The sequence below is a fragment of the Crassostrea angulata genome, chromosome 6 (genome assembly GCF_025612915.1).
Source record: "Crassostrea angulata isolate pt1a10 chromosome 6, ASM2561291v2, whole genome shotgun sequence".
NCBI lineage: Eukaryota > Metazoa > Mollusca > Bivalvia > Ostreida > Ostreidae > Magallana > Magallana angulata.
The window spans coordinates 28,265,812-28,282,775 of NC_069116.1; the positions used below are offsets into that span (position 1 = coordinate 28,265,812).

A 16,964-nucleotide genomic window follows, 5' to 3' on the forward strand; every position below is an offset into this window, starting at 1 on the left:
TATAAGCAATGTTTAGAAGTGTTATTGGTCTCCAATTGATTAAATACCATCTTTTGGAATACGGGTAATTATTCCTTGTTTCTGTTTGACATAGTTCCCGAACTTTGCATGTACCCATATAAAAAATATGGCAAATAATAAGAGTCCAGGCAGTGATGGATTTACAACAGAATTCTATAAAGTTTTTTGGAATAAGATAGGTCATTTTGTGGTTCGATCATTAAATTTAATTTAATGATGGAACCACAAAGGAAATTTCACCTTCTAAGGAGTCTCTTTGTTTATCATTATTAAGTGTTTTATTTCAATGTATGTTAAAATTTTATTTCGATTATAGATAATGTTTTCATTTTTATTTTATAAATTCTTATAAAAACTTTTTATTTTCATTCATTCAGAATTTCCCTTTGGTTTGTAATTTCTTACAAATTCTCAAGTTCTCATGTGTCGTGTGTATATAGTGCTTTGCTCTGTTGATTGTAGCATTAGGAGAACAATAGGGTGGTCAATAGGTATACACAGAATGTGCCCATTACAAAGACACGTAAGATTTCTAAGTTAATTGCAAGGTCTGTGAAAGAACAATAGGTGCTAATGAGGTATACACAGTGTGTCTCCTTGGTTCATCTCAGGCCAGCTCAGCACTCTCATCTTCTAAGTTACAAAAACACACCAGGCTACATTCTAGAAATTAAATTATTCATTCAAACACAATATTAGAAGACAAATGTAAAATTGTTAAAACATACATGCTGCATTTTCCTTAATTTGGGAAGGGTTTCTGGATTTTTTTTTAACTTTCATACTCTTATTTAGACATAATATATGTACAAACACCAAATTTTGCAGATTAATTTCACCTAGTTCACTTTTCAATGATAGAAAATCTTACAGTATTAGAATATTAGACTATTTAATCTCTAATTGAATGTACAATGCATGCGCGGATCTAGAGGGGGGGTCGGGGGGGTCCCAACCCCCCCTGGAAAATGAAAATTTATTAAATTTACATAGTAAAATTATCGCGAAAATATGCCTCGGACCCCCCCCCCCCCCTGGCAAACACAATTATCCTTCGGACCCCCCCTGGAAAAATTTTCTGGATCCGCACATGCAATGTATCTATACATGTACATATTCTGGGTACATACATGTATTTACATGGATGTCAAGTTTAACTTATATCAATTTAATCCTGGCCTCAATCAATTTAATTCAATTTAATACATCCTGAAAAAATTATCCCGATATGCAAACAGATTACATTGTTTCTTCAATGAAGTGTTTCTAAAAATACGCAAACCCATTGTGCATTTCTTGTATCTCCTAAAATAATGTCCAGTTCAGTCTTTGATATATGCTATCATACAATGCATTATTTTGTAGTAATGAGGTTATTTCTTAAAATTATTGCTATTTTCATAATCTCATTATTAATCAAGCTCTGTAACTTGATACATTAATATGTTATCCTATTGGGAATGCATAACTTAAACTAAACAAGTTAAAATTTCAAAAGTCTATAAACTCGGTCAGCTATAAATAACTACATGTAATTTGCATGTATCTCTGGTATTCTTTGAGTGCTCAGATGATAAGTCTTATTTGGGTCACACAAAATTGTTGATCATAATTAACACATAATTTTTGCAATAAAACAAACACTGCCATATGCTACTATGCCAGATAATCAGTAACCTAATGGCGAATTTGGATTGTACATGTAGATGTACATGTAATATCAAAATACAATTTTATATTCAACTGAATAGCGCGTACTTGTCACTCAGATTTATAAAATTGATATTATGGAATCATACCAGCAGGATTTTTTGATAATGAAATTCAAATTATGACTGCATTGTTTTATCCATTAAGTAAACATACATGTAAATGTCAAGGAGGAGAAAAATACATTCAATGACTAAGTGGCTAATTTTCTTATCAATCTTTTTGTATTAGTGAAGATCAATTTAAGGTTCTAATATCTTTTTAAACATGAAGATTGAGATAACAATTATTTGCCCTAATTAATATTTATATTGACAATCAGGGAAAATGAGCTGCCAATGCACTACCGGTATTAGAAGTTCTTGATCAGTTATCAGTTGTATTCGATACCTTATTACACCTCATAATATATATTCAAGAATAATTAAGGGTTGTCTGCCGCAATCTACATGTAACTATATATGTAGAACTAGTTAAACTTTTTAAATACATGTATAATTTTATCACATACATGCTTACTGAGATACAATCTATGTTAATTTTCTAAATACAACTGAGACAGGTTTTTTTGTCGATTAAAGAAATATGTCAATTAGATATATACATGTAGTGGATATAGTGTATTTCTTACATGTGGGTCGGGGCGGGGTTGTTAAAATTGTTCTGCATGCAAAGGTAAACACTAACTAGAGGAGCCCAATCTCAATTTGTTTTCTAAAAATTTTACCTTTCTTACTGGCCAGCATGCACAAGCCCCAAGTAACTGCTGGAAGCAACTGTACTTGGGATATTGTCTACCCATGCAAAAAATTATCAATTATTGGGGGGACCCATACATCCTCTTTTTCAAGCATAAATCAAAAAGTGAAAATTTTGGCCACATTGTTACAGTAGCATTTTCTTAATCTATTCGATAAAATAAACAACCAATATTAAAGTGTCATTATATGAACAATGGACATGTGCTCCACTCCCAAACAAATGATTGCAATAATTATTCTGACTGTACTCCTAAAATAACCATTCAAATGTCTGGTTTCCCCCCTCCTTTTTCATAAATTAGACAGGTCTTTCAGACAAAACTATAAATATATCCACTGCAATCTTTGACATTAAGTCTAAGAGTTTATATCTCACAAAAACACTTTATAATCAGAACGCTTAGGTTGTGCAATTTTAAGTCGAAATTTTCAAATTTAATCTTATTTCATTTAAAAATAAAAAAGTTAATTCTGTTTTAGTAACATCCCCATTCCTGGCTGAACCAATCATCTTGTACCGTGTAATAACAGTTTCTGTAAATTGCTTTTAAGATTAATTATGACCACTTTTAATTCAAAAGCCATTTTTATTACAATTAGTTACATCAAGAATTCTGAACATTTAAACGATGTAAACACATTGACTATTCCCCTTCGAATAAAATGTTTCATGTTATATTTTACCCCTTGTCTAAAGTCAACACAACAGTCATAGCTGCAAGATGATCTATTAAAAGTACCGGTACTTTGGATCATAATGAACCTAATATAAGTCATTAAGGACCTACATATCGCATACCAATTTCAATAGGAGACATCTCTCTAACTAATGCTAATCACTAAAAACTATTTTATGACTTTTTGCAACACAACATAAGCCTGAAAGTAGAGCAATTCTCCATTTCACCAAATAATTGACAGTACAAATAATCTAAAACAGTCCCTTGCTACCTTTCACTTACACTAGCTTTCTATAAAAAAGAGTTTTGTATTATAATAAGAAAGAATATGCAGTTCTAAAAAAAAAGTAAACCCCATAATGCCACTTCCATTGAGGTTTAAGAAAAATATAACCATTTAAGTGATCCCACTATCTCCACTTCACTTAATCATCTTTCTATAAGTATAAACATGCACAGATTCATGGGGTTTAAATTTCCTGCAGTAAAACATTTTTACTAAATGATCATTAAGAAGTCAATTGCTCTTCAGTCTCCTCTAATAAGAAACCTTAATTATTCAATACTACAAGTACCTGGTATCTTCATGATATTATCATGATAAAAGCATATAGAAATACCCTTACATGTATACCCTCCCCCTATCTTTTGATTTTCATGAAGTGTAGCTAGATGTTAAAAACCTTTCACATATAGGATCATAAAACCTATGGCAATTTCCTCGAGTCAATTCTCACACACATTTGAAAACAATTGTCATAGAATCTAAAAATTGACCTTTAGATTTGTAGCATTTTACATGTATATATTTATACATAGCCACAGACAAAGAGACATTCCATCCGGCATATGATATTTCTTGATTCCATGAAAAAGTGAGCTTAATTAAACACTCATTTTTAGTGAATATCTAATATATACTTATAGCTATATGGTGTTTCTACTCTCTTGTCAACCATGCTAAAGCAATAAGACCTACATGTATAGCTACCAGTGTGATGTATGCTTTTAAGTAAAATAAGATTAATATACAGCTGGATAGCTGCATGGTGATAATAGAATTTCATGGAAAAATGTTCAAATTTTACCTATGTTTTTCTACATGTATATCAAATAAATATTCTAAATATACCAGTATATATTTTTTGTTCATTTTGAAAATAATTTTCAAAGTAGATGTTATTTTTACAGTCAAAGATACATTTACATATTCTACATGTTAACTGAAGGATGAGGTGAATTTCCACATGTACTAGATGTATTTAATATTATTCAAATATAACTTTTGGACAGAAGAAGCAACAGAACAAACATGGGTTTTTTCCCATTTTGTTTTCTATGATAACTTTGTTTGTCTACATGTCAACTTAATTTCAAAAATATTTTTTTTACTGTCACTTGTGCTAGGGTCATAGACCCCTTCACGGTAACTGTGATGACTGCTCTTTTGCAGGGCAAAATGACTTTATTGGGTGAAACATGACGTACCATTAAACCAGGCCCCCTGAATCTCTAGGCAGGTGCTCTACCAACTGAGCAATCTGGCACTGGTATTCGAACAGGTCTGACCATCACATTCTTCCCCCCTTAAATGATCTTCGCCCTTGAAGATCAACCCAGACTCTTCCCCTGGCAGGAGTTAACCTGTCAGTTCCAGGGGTTGGTCACGGCACCAAATGTAACAGGATGGGAGAAATAATGATGGTCGTGATTCGAACACGGGCCCCCTGATTCTCTAGTCAGGTGCTCTACCAACTGAGCTATCTCGCCCCGGTATTCGAACTGGTCTGCATGAACATCACAAGTACTTAAACTTCACCATAATTGATCATATTTCCCTGCAAGAGAGCAGTACCACTCTTACAGTAAAGGGGTCTATGAGGTTTATTGAAACCCTATTCCAAGTTAAATGCATTTCATAAATTGTAATTACTTAAAATAACAGTTTTATGATCATTCCTGCTGTTAATCAACTGCACTTATTATAACTTAATGAAAGTTTACTGATCCATTTTCATTTAGTATAATTTTCATAAAAATATGGATTCATGGCAGTTATGATTTGTATTCATATCAAACTGAAACTTTTTTTTTAAAAATTGCTGCCATATAACATGTATAATTCATATTAGTTTAATTATTAAATTTATCCTCATATAAAAACCAAGACAATTAATAAAATCAGTAAATCATATAATAAATCCAAAAATGGAAAGGGATAAACCCTATTTACTTATGTAATATATGTACCATTTGCTATATTAATTCCAGGTTATATGACATGTTGCAATCATAAAGTTTTGGTTTTTCAATGTTGCAAAAAAATCAGTCTAATATGTCTATAAAATATGTTCAACATTCAGGGATGTATTCATCATTAGGGATCAAACCCATGCAGACCATGCAGTAGAAGTAATGGGGGGGGGGGGGGGGGGGGCAGGGGTGAATTCCTAGGGAGGGAGGATGAAAACCAATTTTAAGGGGTAATTAGCACATTAAGGGGAAGGTGTGTGGGGTGTCTTTAGGTATCTTAATTGGGGTTTGTTCTTTCTTTTAACTTGGAAATGCATGCACTTACACTGGGAAGTATATGAAATAGGGTTTGCCAGAAATTAGCAATGTTAAGTTGCTATCTAGCTCTCAGAGAAGTTCAAACAGTTTGCAGTTACTACTATAAGATATACCCAATTTAAAATGCCATGTTAAATGTCAACATACACTTGCCTCGGAAGTAAATATCTTTACCACGCTTCGCGCTTGTGTATACAACAGAGTTTATGACCACTGTTCGCTGATGCAGCCGTTGTAAAATATATTCACCATTACACTGCAGTACTGTACTCCAATATATGGTCGAGGATACACCTGTACACTAATGTAAAAAAAAACGATCTTTTTTCTGAGACAACAACTGTCACCGCAGTTTCGCCGGCCTTATACAATGTTCTGATCTATTTCTAGAATATTTTAAAATATATTTTTTTAAATGAAATAACTTCAAAACAGACAGTTTCGTGTATTAGCTTCCCCAATTGCATGTTCTGATTTTAGTCAACACCTGTCATAGTCTTAAAAGCATTTACTGTTACGTTATTATCAGTCTGGAAAGAACAATCTGAAACAAACACGATGCAACATTTGAACAAGAGTCACAGTGTTTGGACTGAATCATGCATTTGTAAATTGTTTCTCGTGTAAATAATTTTCCGAGAATCTAATTTTCGATGGCGTGAATCAGTTCACTAAACAACACCTTCAAAGAATTCATTTGCTGTAAGTACAAAATAAGGGATTGTAGATTTTTGCGTGTGAAACTTGCTCTCGTAGTTCATTATATACTCATAATATCACGAGTTCTTCTTCTTGACGAACACAGAACCCCAGACAGTATATATATGTTGTAGATTGATATTGAATAGGCTAACTGGTCCAGTTTTATTTTGCTGTTTGTGATTTTTACCTAATCGTTTTGCTGTTGAAATATTTTTACTTTTATAACTTCATTGCCAGCAAAATTTTTGATTGCAACATTACAGACTACATGTAATACGTCCTAGCTGACCAAAATTTTGATAAATACCACATCTTGCCATTGCAATGTGAAAGTCACAATTAATTTAGGATAACTTAGGAAATTAATTAATTAGTAGACTTTGTAAGAATACATGAACAGGTACTTTCCAACAATTGACATTAGGTTAGTTAAGTTTTCACATGGGCTGCTATATATTTTCCTTGATTTTTAAATGCTAATTTTAAGCATAAACTAGCTAATGTAGAAATATTTTACAGATTTATTCAAACAACCAAAAATTAAAATCACTTGCAACCTGTTCTGTCACAAAGAGATCCATCATACATTTGATGAGTAAATTCAACTTTATTTGAAAATTGCTTAGTAAAAATTTGTAAGGTATATCAACTATGCAATCGGCCTAATATCAGACATTAAGCAGATTCTATTACTTCACTTCAGATTAATATTTTGTGGGTTTTTTTACCCCATTATCATTACTTTAGTAAATATGGGGGAAAAAACCCAACATAAGCATTAAATATGGGGATAAAAACCCTATCTGATTTTTTTCGGGAATGGTGGGTTTTTTTTCCCCATAAATAATTTCATGGGGTTTCTTGTCCCATGGGGTTTATTGCAAAACCCCATGGGGTTTGCATGGGGTTTTCTGTGGGGTATTTTTTCCAAACTAAAATCCCATGGGGTTGGAACTTTTAAGTTCAAATATCTAAAAAACTATCTAAAAATGTTTCAATTTTTTTTCCATAAATTTATTTAGAATAAAAAACCCCACCATTTGGTACTAAACTTTGGTCAATATTGTGAATGGAAAGGGGTGCGCAACGCCGGAAAAATGTCCATTCCGAAGTTGTCCGTCCCACTGTTATATATATATATATATATATATATATATATATATATATATATATATATATATATATATATATATCAGGCTTGGGGTAATGCTAAATGTAATGGTAATGCATTGCAATGCATTTTCCAGGCTCCTTGGATCACGATGGTATTTCTAATGTTGTCTATCATATTTTTATGCTGCCAAAAATTGTAATCGGCGCATACATTTGTTTACTGCATACTGCACTATAAGTCTATAAAAGGTCCTGACAAGCACGCCAAATGTAATTTTGTTACTGTTGTTTTTTTTTTTAAATTTTGTATTCCTTGAGGAGGTCAGGTTAATTTTAAAAAGAAATATCAATTTTGTATGTGTAAAGAAAAGGAGGGCTAAATGATCGCTGTATGAATGTTTGCTAAGGAACATTATTTTGATGCAGTTGTCGAGAAATCATTTATACAGTTATAAAATGCCGCAGATAATATTTCTCTTTACATGGCCATGGGTATGAATTTCTTTTGCAAGTAAAATTCGTCAACTAAAAGTAAAAGCAAATCATTCCTTGCCATTTCGGAACGCACCAAAGTGTGCGATTTTTCCTTTTCAAAGTCAGTTGTACTTTTCACTTTATAAAATTGATTAAACATTCGTTTAAAAGGAAAACTTGCTAAAAACTGATTTCAATAGCACGAGTTTTGACACGCTGCCCTTCTATTGAGATTATTGTAATTTTGTTTTTTACATTTTTACACCCGTTACAAACCCACGAAGATCATTGCATAATAATCTTCCTACGTTGAATAAGATTGAATTGTTTTTTTTTCTCTCTGTTTATGTAAAAATAACATTCCAATAATATTGTTCATCCTTTAGAAGCAAATTAATATGTAAGGTTACCCTCCAACATAATTTTGCTTGACAGGTGTAGCACGTGGAGTCAACATATAACTCAATAGATATGTTAAAGGATGGTAGTTGTTTTTGATATCACAATATTGGAATTGAAATTTTCGAGGAAGGTATTACATGTAACAGGAAAATTGTTTGATTCAATTAATATGTGTTGTACTAACGTTCATGAGTTGTAATTTTATTAAAAGTAGGTTTTAAAATAAGCTCAATTGAAGGTATAAATTTATGTCACGATTTTAACAATTTGATTTTGTTGAGAAATAGATATAAATTATAATCATAGTAAAATAATCTTTTATTTAAAAAAAAAATAATTCAAGAACCACCTATTCGTTCAAGTACCTGCAATTACAATGTAATTGGTGTTCATTTGATCTTAAAGTTTGTGCAATTTTATATCTACATGTATTTATAGAAAATATGAAGCCTTTCATTCTTTATGGTGGATAGCCGATGTTTGAACATAATTATCAATTAGTTCAAAATTTATGCACGTCAACTTCAAGGTCATGCCAGAGGTCAAATATGATGTCACCAACAATTTATATTATTTTCACTTCGGTCAAGTGTTTTAAAATCTCAATCGAAAAAGCTTGTGTTTCCCTTTTTTAATTGATACTTTTCACTAACAAGGCCATTACAATCAATGCCAAACTGTTTAATTTTATTTGAATTTAAATCAAATTCTTAATTTGTTTTGGAAACCAATTCAAATATGTTTCGGTGCATTTAATTTCAGAAACAAATGGATGTTTTAATGAACAGAAGCATTTTATTTTCACTGAAGAGAGTTTTGTAATCTTATGGTTTGTTTGAAGCAATGCGAGAAATAAATTACTTTCATGCTACAAAACTTCAGGTGTCATTCCATAGAACAAAATTAAAAAAGTTTACAAAAATTGAAGGAAGAAAATGATGGCATAATGTATGTGTTGTGAATTGTCTAAATTTTGAATGGATTGTTAACAATTTTTTTAAAAAATTATATTTTTATTTATAAACAAATTGTTAATTTGTAAAATACACAGATCTACATTACATATTGAAGTGTTTAGCGTATACGCTTAAAAATGAAATGTGCCAGCAAGGGTCGTTGTCTTATGTAGTGTATTGTAACGTCTTCCAACGATAATTGTCCGTGTATTTTACTTATTATATAAATGTGCGAGGTTAATATCGCTTAATTCCAACGGCTCTGGATTGAAAACGATTCATACAAAGAAAGGTTTTGATGAAATTTATTTAAACTATGCCCGTTCCCAATTTATCCCTGCTTTCGCCCATCCTACATCCCCTTTGTTTTCGTTCATCAAAAAATCGATTAGAGGCTGAAAGTACTTCTTGAAGGGTTCGGTCCTGATATTAGTGTCCCCTGTCATCTGTTTCAGGGCCTCTTTCCAGTGTTTACTCCCACCTAGTTTCAACATATTCCTGAAATCACAAAATTAATTTTTTTTTTTTTGTTTTTTAAAGATTAGAAAAGCTAGAAATACAAAAATGTCACACGTTCATAGGTTTAATATCAGCGGATATTGTAGCAGATATAGAAAATTACCAAGTTCATTTCGTCACTATGTAAAAGATTTACACTTACAACAGTTTTACTCCTGCTTCCTTTGACCTGTAGAAATCACAAGTATACAAAGGCCCTGTATGGCCACTGGCCTGACACATTGACTCATAAAACTGAAACTGTAGCAGGAAGCTGGCAAAATATCTGAAAATTATATATCATTAATTAAAATCCTTTTATAAGAGAAAAAAAAGAGACGAAACAAAAATACAGTTCATTATTACATGAGTTACACGAGAAATGGCGTAAGAAATGAACTCACATAATATATTGGCTGTTGGCGGCTACATGGAACTTTGCTCCGGGATCAAAGTCCGCATTTGTTCGAGGAACAGGGGAGGTCACTCCTTGATATTCCAATCTTGGAGGAGAGAAGTTAGAACATTAGCTTTGAAATCAATGCATTTCATGATATGAAGGAGAACTAGCGGTCCACTAAATGACATAGAATTCTGCGGAGTACAATGTCTAATTTACTGCAAAATAATGTTTCAACGATAGCAAATTCAAGGAATTTAATATGAACCACCATTTAAATCATTATAATTTCATAATCTATATACATGTGATAACAAAAAAATCCAATAACTTAAAAAAGTGTAATTATAAATAAACGGGACGCCTGAATAGCGGTCATAATTTTCCACAGAAATAGCACCTCATTTTCCACCATTCTTCATTGTACTTGTCGGGGGTGATTTCTCCACTAAACACCCTCCATCTCCACTTGTCCACCAGATAGCCGAACGGAAGGAAGGCCAACTTTAGAAGCGCTTGGTTCATCAGATAGTTGATGTCAGACTCTGGGTAATAAGCCACATTGCATTCAGCGTTATTTCCAAATAATAAACAGAGAAAGCATTTAATTTTATACATGTATCTTTTGATTTTAGTAAAACTTCGATAATCCGTGTTGTTAATTTTGATGCATCGTTCGTTTTCATCGCAACATAAATGTATTTTTTCTAACGTTGAAAAATATGCATGCAATATTAGAATACCAGATGATCCGTGTGCAAATTTTGACTACCGACTTACATGTACGAAGCAACGGTTTTCATATTATTTGATGGACATTAAGTCGGACAATCTGTCATTCATGTGCTATGCAATACCCCAAATTATGTAAAATCATTGAGTCAGAATCTACCCTTGCTGACTCTCTCATTGAAAATTTCACTTTACATGCAATAATTATGATGCATTTATTGATTTCTTTACACGAAATTATGAATAATTAATATGAAGTTTGAGAATAGAAAAATTATATTTGTAATTTTTAAAGAAACATTCAATTCGTATAATTTTCGAAATTTAACATATAAATCTATTAATGTAAAAAAAAAATAATAACTACTTTTCTTTTCTTCCTCTGAAACATTTGCGTCCTCCAATAATCCGAGCGTCTGGAGATGTTTGCGTGAGCGCACCGACAGGGCTATGGTGTCGCCGATGGCCTCGTGGAATCCCCCATTGGCGCCCTCCCTGTACACTGTCGGCCGGTGACGGTACGCCATGAAGTACTCGATGTGTCCCATCTCGTGGTGTATAGTTTGGAAGTAGTTCATGTTAACCTCCGTGCACATTTTTATTCTTCAAAAAATAAAGCCATTGAAAAAAATTGGTCGTTGAATTGGTGTCATATTGTACATGTAAATTTTGAATTAATAATTATTGAGCGACTCTGAATGCAAATTTGTCACACTGAAAATGTTGATTTAATTTGCATTTACAACAGACCAGTATAGTCGATATGACAAAAACATCAACAAATAGGCAGTTTTCATACTTAATTTTTAGGGTGTTTCTAAATATATATATACCTTTATCAAATATAAACATTCGCGCAAAATACTGTCATATTGGCTTTGACTTTACCTGAAAGTATCGTTATTATAGAAATCAAAAGCTGAGGCGTGGCATTGTACTTCACGGTCTTTTTCCGTCGGGCGGACAAGCATGGAATGTCGCCAGAAATCCGGGACCATTTTATACAGTCCTAAGGAGGTATAGAACTCCTCTGCTCTTCTAAACATGTTTCCAACGTTGTATCCTTTCTCTTTCAAAGCCCTATTCATATCCGGTTCCTTTACTTCCGGATATGGCTGTACTATGTCAAAAATGTTGTTCCATTCCTGGGCCCACATGTTACCTATTTGAAATGAGTGACGTTATAGCAATGACTTTGAATTTTTTTTTTATTTAATGGATGTTATTAAACTCCTACAGGATTTTATAGAAAATCCTAAATAAAACCTATCAATTTTTTCTTCGGTTCTAATAATGAACCTGAGATTTTTTTATTTTTTTCAATTTAACTTAATTGTGCAAAACTATCCAAACTGCAAAATTACACTCAAGAGGGGTGGGTGTGTATAGCCATTTTTTGACTGTCTTGATCAACTTTAAAAAAGAAAAGCAGTACTAAAATTTAAAAGCTAAAATTTATAAGCATTGTATGTTTAATCACTAAAATTAGTTTTAGCTTAACTTATTAAAAAATGTTTTAAAATACAAGGTTTATATGATGGTTACTATTTTACCATCCAGGCTCTTTAAGGTGGAATGCTATACCTGTTGATATCAATGTTGATAAAAGAACACAATTATCAAAATACTTTCACCGTCTTAGAATTTTCAATTTTCACGATTTTTTACCAAAAAATAAGTTTTAAAAATATTTTGGAAAGGTAATAATTATAAAAGACCCAGCAGGATTCGAATTCATAACTGCCAGGTTTGTATCTGACGCTCTAACCAATTGCGCTATATTTTCAGGTAACAAATTAGGAAAAGAAAAGAATTATGAAGCAATAATTGGTTTGATTTTATTGTTTATTTCGATCGAAAATACGTCACAATATGGAGATGTCCAATACCACCTTAACTGAAAGTGCTAGCAAAGCCATTCAGTTTTATCCGTGCTTGAAAGAAGAATCAAAGAACATTAACTCTATCGATGTTATTAAACGATTATTATCTGAAGGAAATTACCTAGTAGATGAGCTGGTATACTTCCATCTTTTGGAAAGTCGAAGTCTGGATGGTTTTTGGCGTAGTAGGTTTCCAACTTCCGGCGAACGTAGCTGTGGAGCTGAACGTACATCGGTCTAAGCTCTTGCCATAAATCTTCCACAATTTGTACAAGTTCAGGGGTATCAAAAAATTCCCTCTGTCGCCACGCGTCCCCAAGGTCCTCAAAACCTGCATTGTATGGCGGGATATTAAAAAAAAAATAAAAAGCTGAAGGTATAATGACGGCGGCCATGCAAATTTTGGTGTCTGATGAAACACATTGATTTCCCTGAACACGTATGTATTGGATATATTCTATTTTCAGATTTTAAAAAAATGCAAGATAAATGACGTGTCTTTCAAAAAAATTGAAAGAAATCAGGCTGATGGTGATAATGACGATGATGATGATGATCATGATTTCAAAATGAAACTGTAGACTGTTGCGTACCATGTTCCAAAGCTCCAGTATTTTGTAGTTCTACAAACTCTGTGTAAAGGTTTGCCATTTTCTTTCCTGTAGCATCCCGCCATTTTACCCATAATTCTGACAAAACTTTCGGATCACGTGATGACTCAAACAGATTGGTAATGCCGGGTTCCAGTTGAAGGGTTGTGCCATTATACTCAACGGTCCCTCTTCCATAAATCTGTTCCAGTTTTGTTTGAATGTCATTCACTTTTCTGTTGAAGAAGTGAAGTAGTCTTATTATACTTTAATATATATTTTTCAAAGACTGTATATATGAAATGAAAAAAGAACCCAGTCATGCTTTACAATTCTGTATTTGATAAATTCCTTCTTTTAAAATAATTTAGACAAGCAAATCAAAAGACAATATGACCAATTTACACTTACTTTTGATTTGCATTGCCCTTTATATAATTAAAGAGGCATTTTTGGTGTCATGAACTCACCTGAGTTGTTCCGGATTGGAAGGATCAATGTCGTATGATAGAATTCGGAGTTGGTGCCGAGCATCCTCAGACAATCCGGGAAACTTTAGTTTTTCAGATGCTTCTTTCACACAAGTGCTTTTCCATTGTGAAAAGTCTATATTTACTTTATTAAGCTAATGATAAAAAGAGCACGTTTGTGAGTTATAATTATTCAGTTTTGTAAGTACGTCAGTTTATGCACAATTAAGAGGAATAACAGACAACTGGAAATCGAAAAAAAAAATGCTCAATGTCAATGCATCTGAACACTATTTCTTTTCAGCTACTTCTTTGAAAAACTGCTGTTTCACAATATATTTAATTTGACAAGACGAATTGAAAGTAGAAAATGACAGTGAGTATGATTTTATAGTGCGGTCGTTAAAAAATCGCTTCTGAAATCCACCTTTTAATAAGATTCATCAAGCATACCTTTTCTGCATTCTCCTCCGAGAGGTCCGTTTCATAATTCCAGCTTGCAAAAGAAATCTTTTCCAGCCATCTTCGTAACTCCTCATTCTTCGTTGTCAGCCATTCGGAAACTTCAGTATCTATCCCTAGAGTAAAAAAAAAGAAAGAGAAAATCTGTCTCATAAACAAAATGATACAGACATTTGATACAAGAGAGATAACCCTCCTTTTTCAAAAGAGATTTCAATTTCAATTTTATTGCCACAATGTATTTTGAATTTGCATCATTTTAATGTAACGTTGCCAATTAATGTTTTGATAACATCATTTTAACAGTTTGGATGTGGTAAGCTTACGCTGTCTCCTTTGCTGAAGGACCTGCCTAAGCCGCTGCTGACTGTCATGGCGGTGTCTGGCAATGACACACGTGCATAACACGCAGAGAACGGACAGTCTCCACAAAGCCTTCATCGCATCTTGGAACGTCCACCTGAGAATGGCTAGAGAGCAAGGTCACCTACTCTGTATGCAACAAAATCACCGACCAATGATATTATAATTATTATTTATTATTAAATTATTTAAAAATGGTAATTTAAGGTAACCCCCCCCACCCCCCCCCCCCCCCCCCCGCCGAAAAAAAAAAACCCCAAACCACGGATTAGGGTTTAGACGACTTTGTTTTGTATTTTTTTTTTTTTTGCTGGTCAAGAAAAGTCTCACCCCCCCCCCCCCCCAACACACTTTCAAAACGATGCTACGTGCCTGTTGAAAGTACATATAGTGTTCAACAGACATATCGTTTTATATACATGTAGCTATGTATTTATCAATCGATACAATATGTATTTATCAATCAATACAATATGTATTTATCAATCGATACATGAAGAGTGATAACAAATTCAATTTAAACACCTGTTATATAGTTAATGTAACCAAACAAATACTTTAAATAAGCATTTACATAGCTTCAACAAATAGTAATTCCATGAAATCATCAAGAATACTATACATGAATGTCATGAATGGTAAATGTCAAGTGTAATAACCAGTTTGTCTGAACTTAAAATCTTTACACCTAATATGTACCAAACACATAAGTATAAAATGTAAATATGCTATATTGAACTAAAACTAACACGAAATATTAAGACCACAAGGAATTACTACAAATTCCATCCGGTTAACTACCAGTAATAATCATGGCGAAATAAATTGGACCTTAAATGCATCTATTACCTGATTTGGCTAAATCGTCGCTTTATCTACGAGGATCGTCATTAGAATGTACGTACAATACGTCTGCTAGTCCCGGATATATACTTGTACACCGATAATAAAATGATTGCATATATGTAACACGTTTTCATAAATAGATCGATCTTTTGAAAGTGTGTTGTATATAAAATAATGAAATCAATGTGTTCAGTTGGTAATCTGTGTAGTAAAAACGTTAGTTTTGTTTCGTCATACTAGACTATAAGTTCTATCCTAATAGTATGGTACTTAGGTAAAGAAAATCAGTCTAGGCCTATTATAAAGGGTTTACCAGCACCAGATGTACATTATATTACAATCTAACTAGATATTACAAAAATTCATTAACTCTCCTTCTCTCACTCTCGTAAAATGAAGGAAAAATAACTCCAAAATATAGCAGTGTGCTAAAGACTATAGTAAACGCGCTCCCTTCTCTCTCTCTCTCTCTCTCTCTCTCTCTCTCTCTCTCTCTCTCTCTCTCTCGTATCACATAACTAATTTTTACTTAATTAATTAGCTTAGCCAATGGTATTTCATGCTGTATCTGAGTTTTTGATATGGCGAAGGACTACATATGTGCACATACATGTATAGATAAGATTTTCAATTGATATCTAGGAAAGTGCATTTACATGACTACAATACTCATTCACGCTTTCATCAAGTGCTTCAATAACAAGCCATCAAGAAAACTTATTCAAATAAGAGAGAGAGAGAGAGAGAGAGAGAGAGAGAGAGAGTATATTTCGATCTATAAGTCTCAAGTACATGTAATCACACACCATAGGACTTAGACAAACTGACGTTTTACAAACTTAGAAGTACCACTTACCTCGACTTTCTCTTCTCTGGTTTGTTAAAATTCTGTTGTTGTTTACCCTGGAGGTACACTGTATCGGACCTTTACAATTTTTCCGACATCTTGTGACGCGTTTTATCTATTCAATCTACCTGCTCAGGCGAATCGCCACTGAAGCGGATAGGGTAAAGACATTTAAATTTTCGATATTCTGCTTTCTTCCGAATATCATGTAGTGCATGAACAAACAATTGTTATGAACCACTTACCTTTTTCTAAATCTCATTCAAAACATTTCTTTAAACGAATAAGAAATTGACGTCATAATGCAAATATCCGCCAAAACCGACAGTACTATAACGTGCGCTTATCTCATATTATTCTCCCAAAACAATTAAAGAGATATAAATGCAGATCTGATAAATTAAAACCTAGACAGGGGAACACTTATAAACTTACGCCTGCATATTAAATTCTAACTAAGATTCAAACTATAATGCAATCATA

At 32.8% G+C, this 16,964-nt stretch overlaps 1 protein-coding gene across 4 annotated transcripts; it reads right to left on the reverse strand.

Moving 5' to 3' along the window:
- Positions 1–9,679: 9,679 nt before the first annotated feature.
- LOC128189996 (angiotensin-converting enzyme-like) lies at positions 9,680–16,646 on the reverse strand. Of its 4 annotated transcripts, none has more exons than XM_052861846.1 (12): positions 16,491–16,646; positions 14,752–14,885; positions 14,417–14,541; positions 13,964–14,118; positions 13,497–13,729; positions 13,025–13,234; positions 11,909–12,182; positions 11,388–11,623; positions 10,689–10,833; positions 10,293–10,391; positions 10,052–10,174; positions 9,680–9,888 (listed from the first exon to the last, which is right to left on the reverse strand). In XM_052861846.1, the coding sequence occupies exons 2-12, from the start codon at positions 14,864–14,866 to the stop codon at positions 9,705–9,707; spliced, it is 1,899 nt and encodes a 632-aa protein (XP_052717806.1). In that variant the 5' UTR covers positions 14,867–14,885; positions 16,491–16,646; the 3' UTR covers positions 9,680–9,704. The 4 variants fall into 4 exon arrangements, with proteins under 4 accessions (XP_052717806.1, XP_052717805.1, XP_052717807.1 ...); XM_052861845.1 differs by having other exon boundaries at positions 14,752–14,917; XM_052861847.1 differs by lacking the exon at positions 16,491–16,646 and adding an exon at positions 15,638–15,736 and having other exon boundaries at positions 14,752–14,917.
- Between the last annotated feature and the right edge of the window lie 318 nt (positions 16,647–16,964).

What these genes read in the sequence shown, in the direction of transcription:
- LOC128189996 (XM_052861846.1), bottom strand. Translation starts at nt 14,866, where the DNA reads ATGAAGGCTTTGTGGAGACTGTCCGTTCTCTGCGTGTTATGCACGTGT. An exon ending in GAAGAATGGTGGAAAATGAG is followed by an intron (nt 10,392 to 10,688) that starts GTGCTATTTCTG and finishes CTCTCCTCCAAG; the next exon opens with ATTGGAATATCAAGGAGTGA. An exon ending in GCCAACAGCCAATATATTAT is followed by an intron (nt 10,175 to 10,292) that starts GTGAGTTCATTT and finishes TATAATTTTCAG; the next exon opens with ATATTTTGCCAGCTTCCTGC.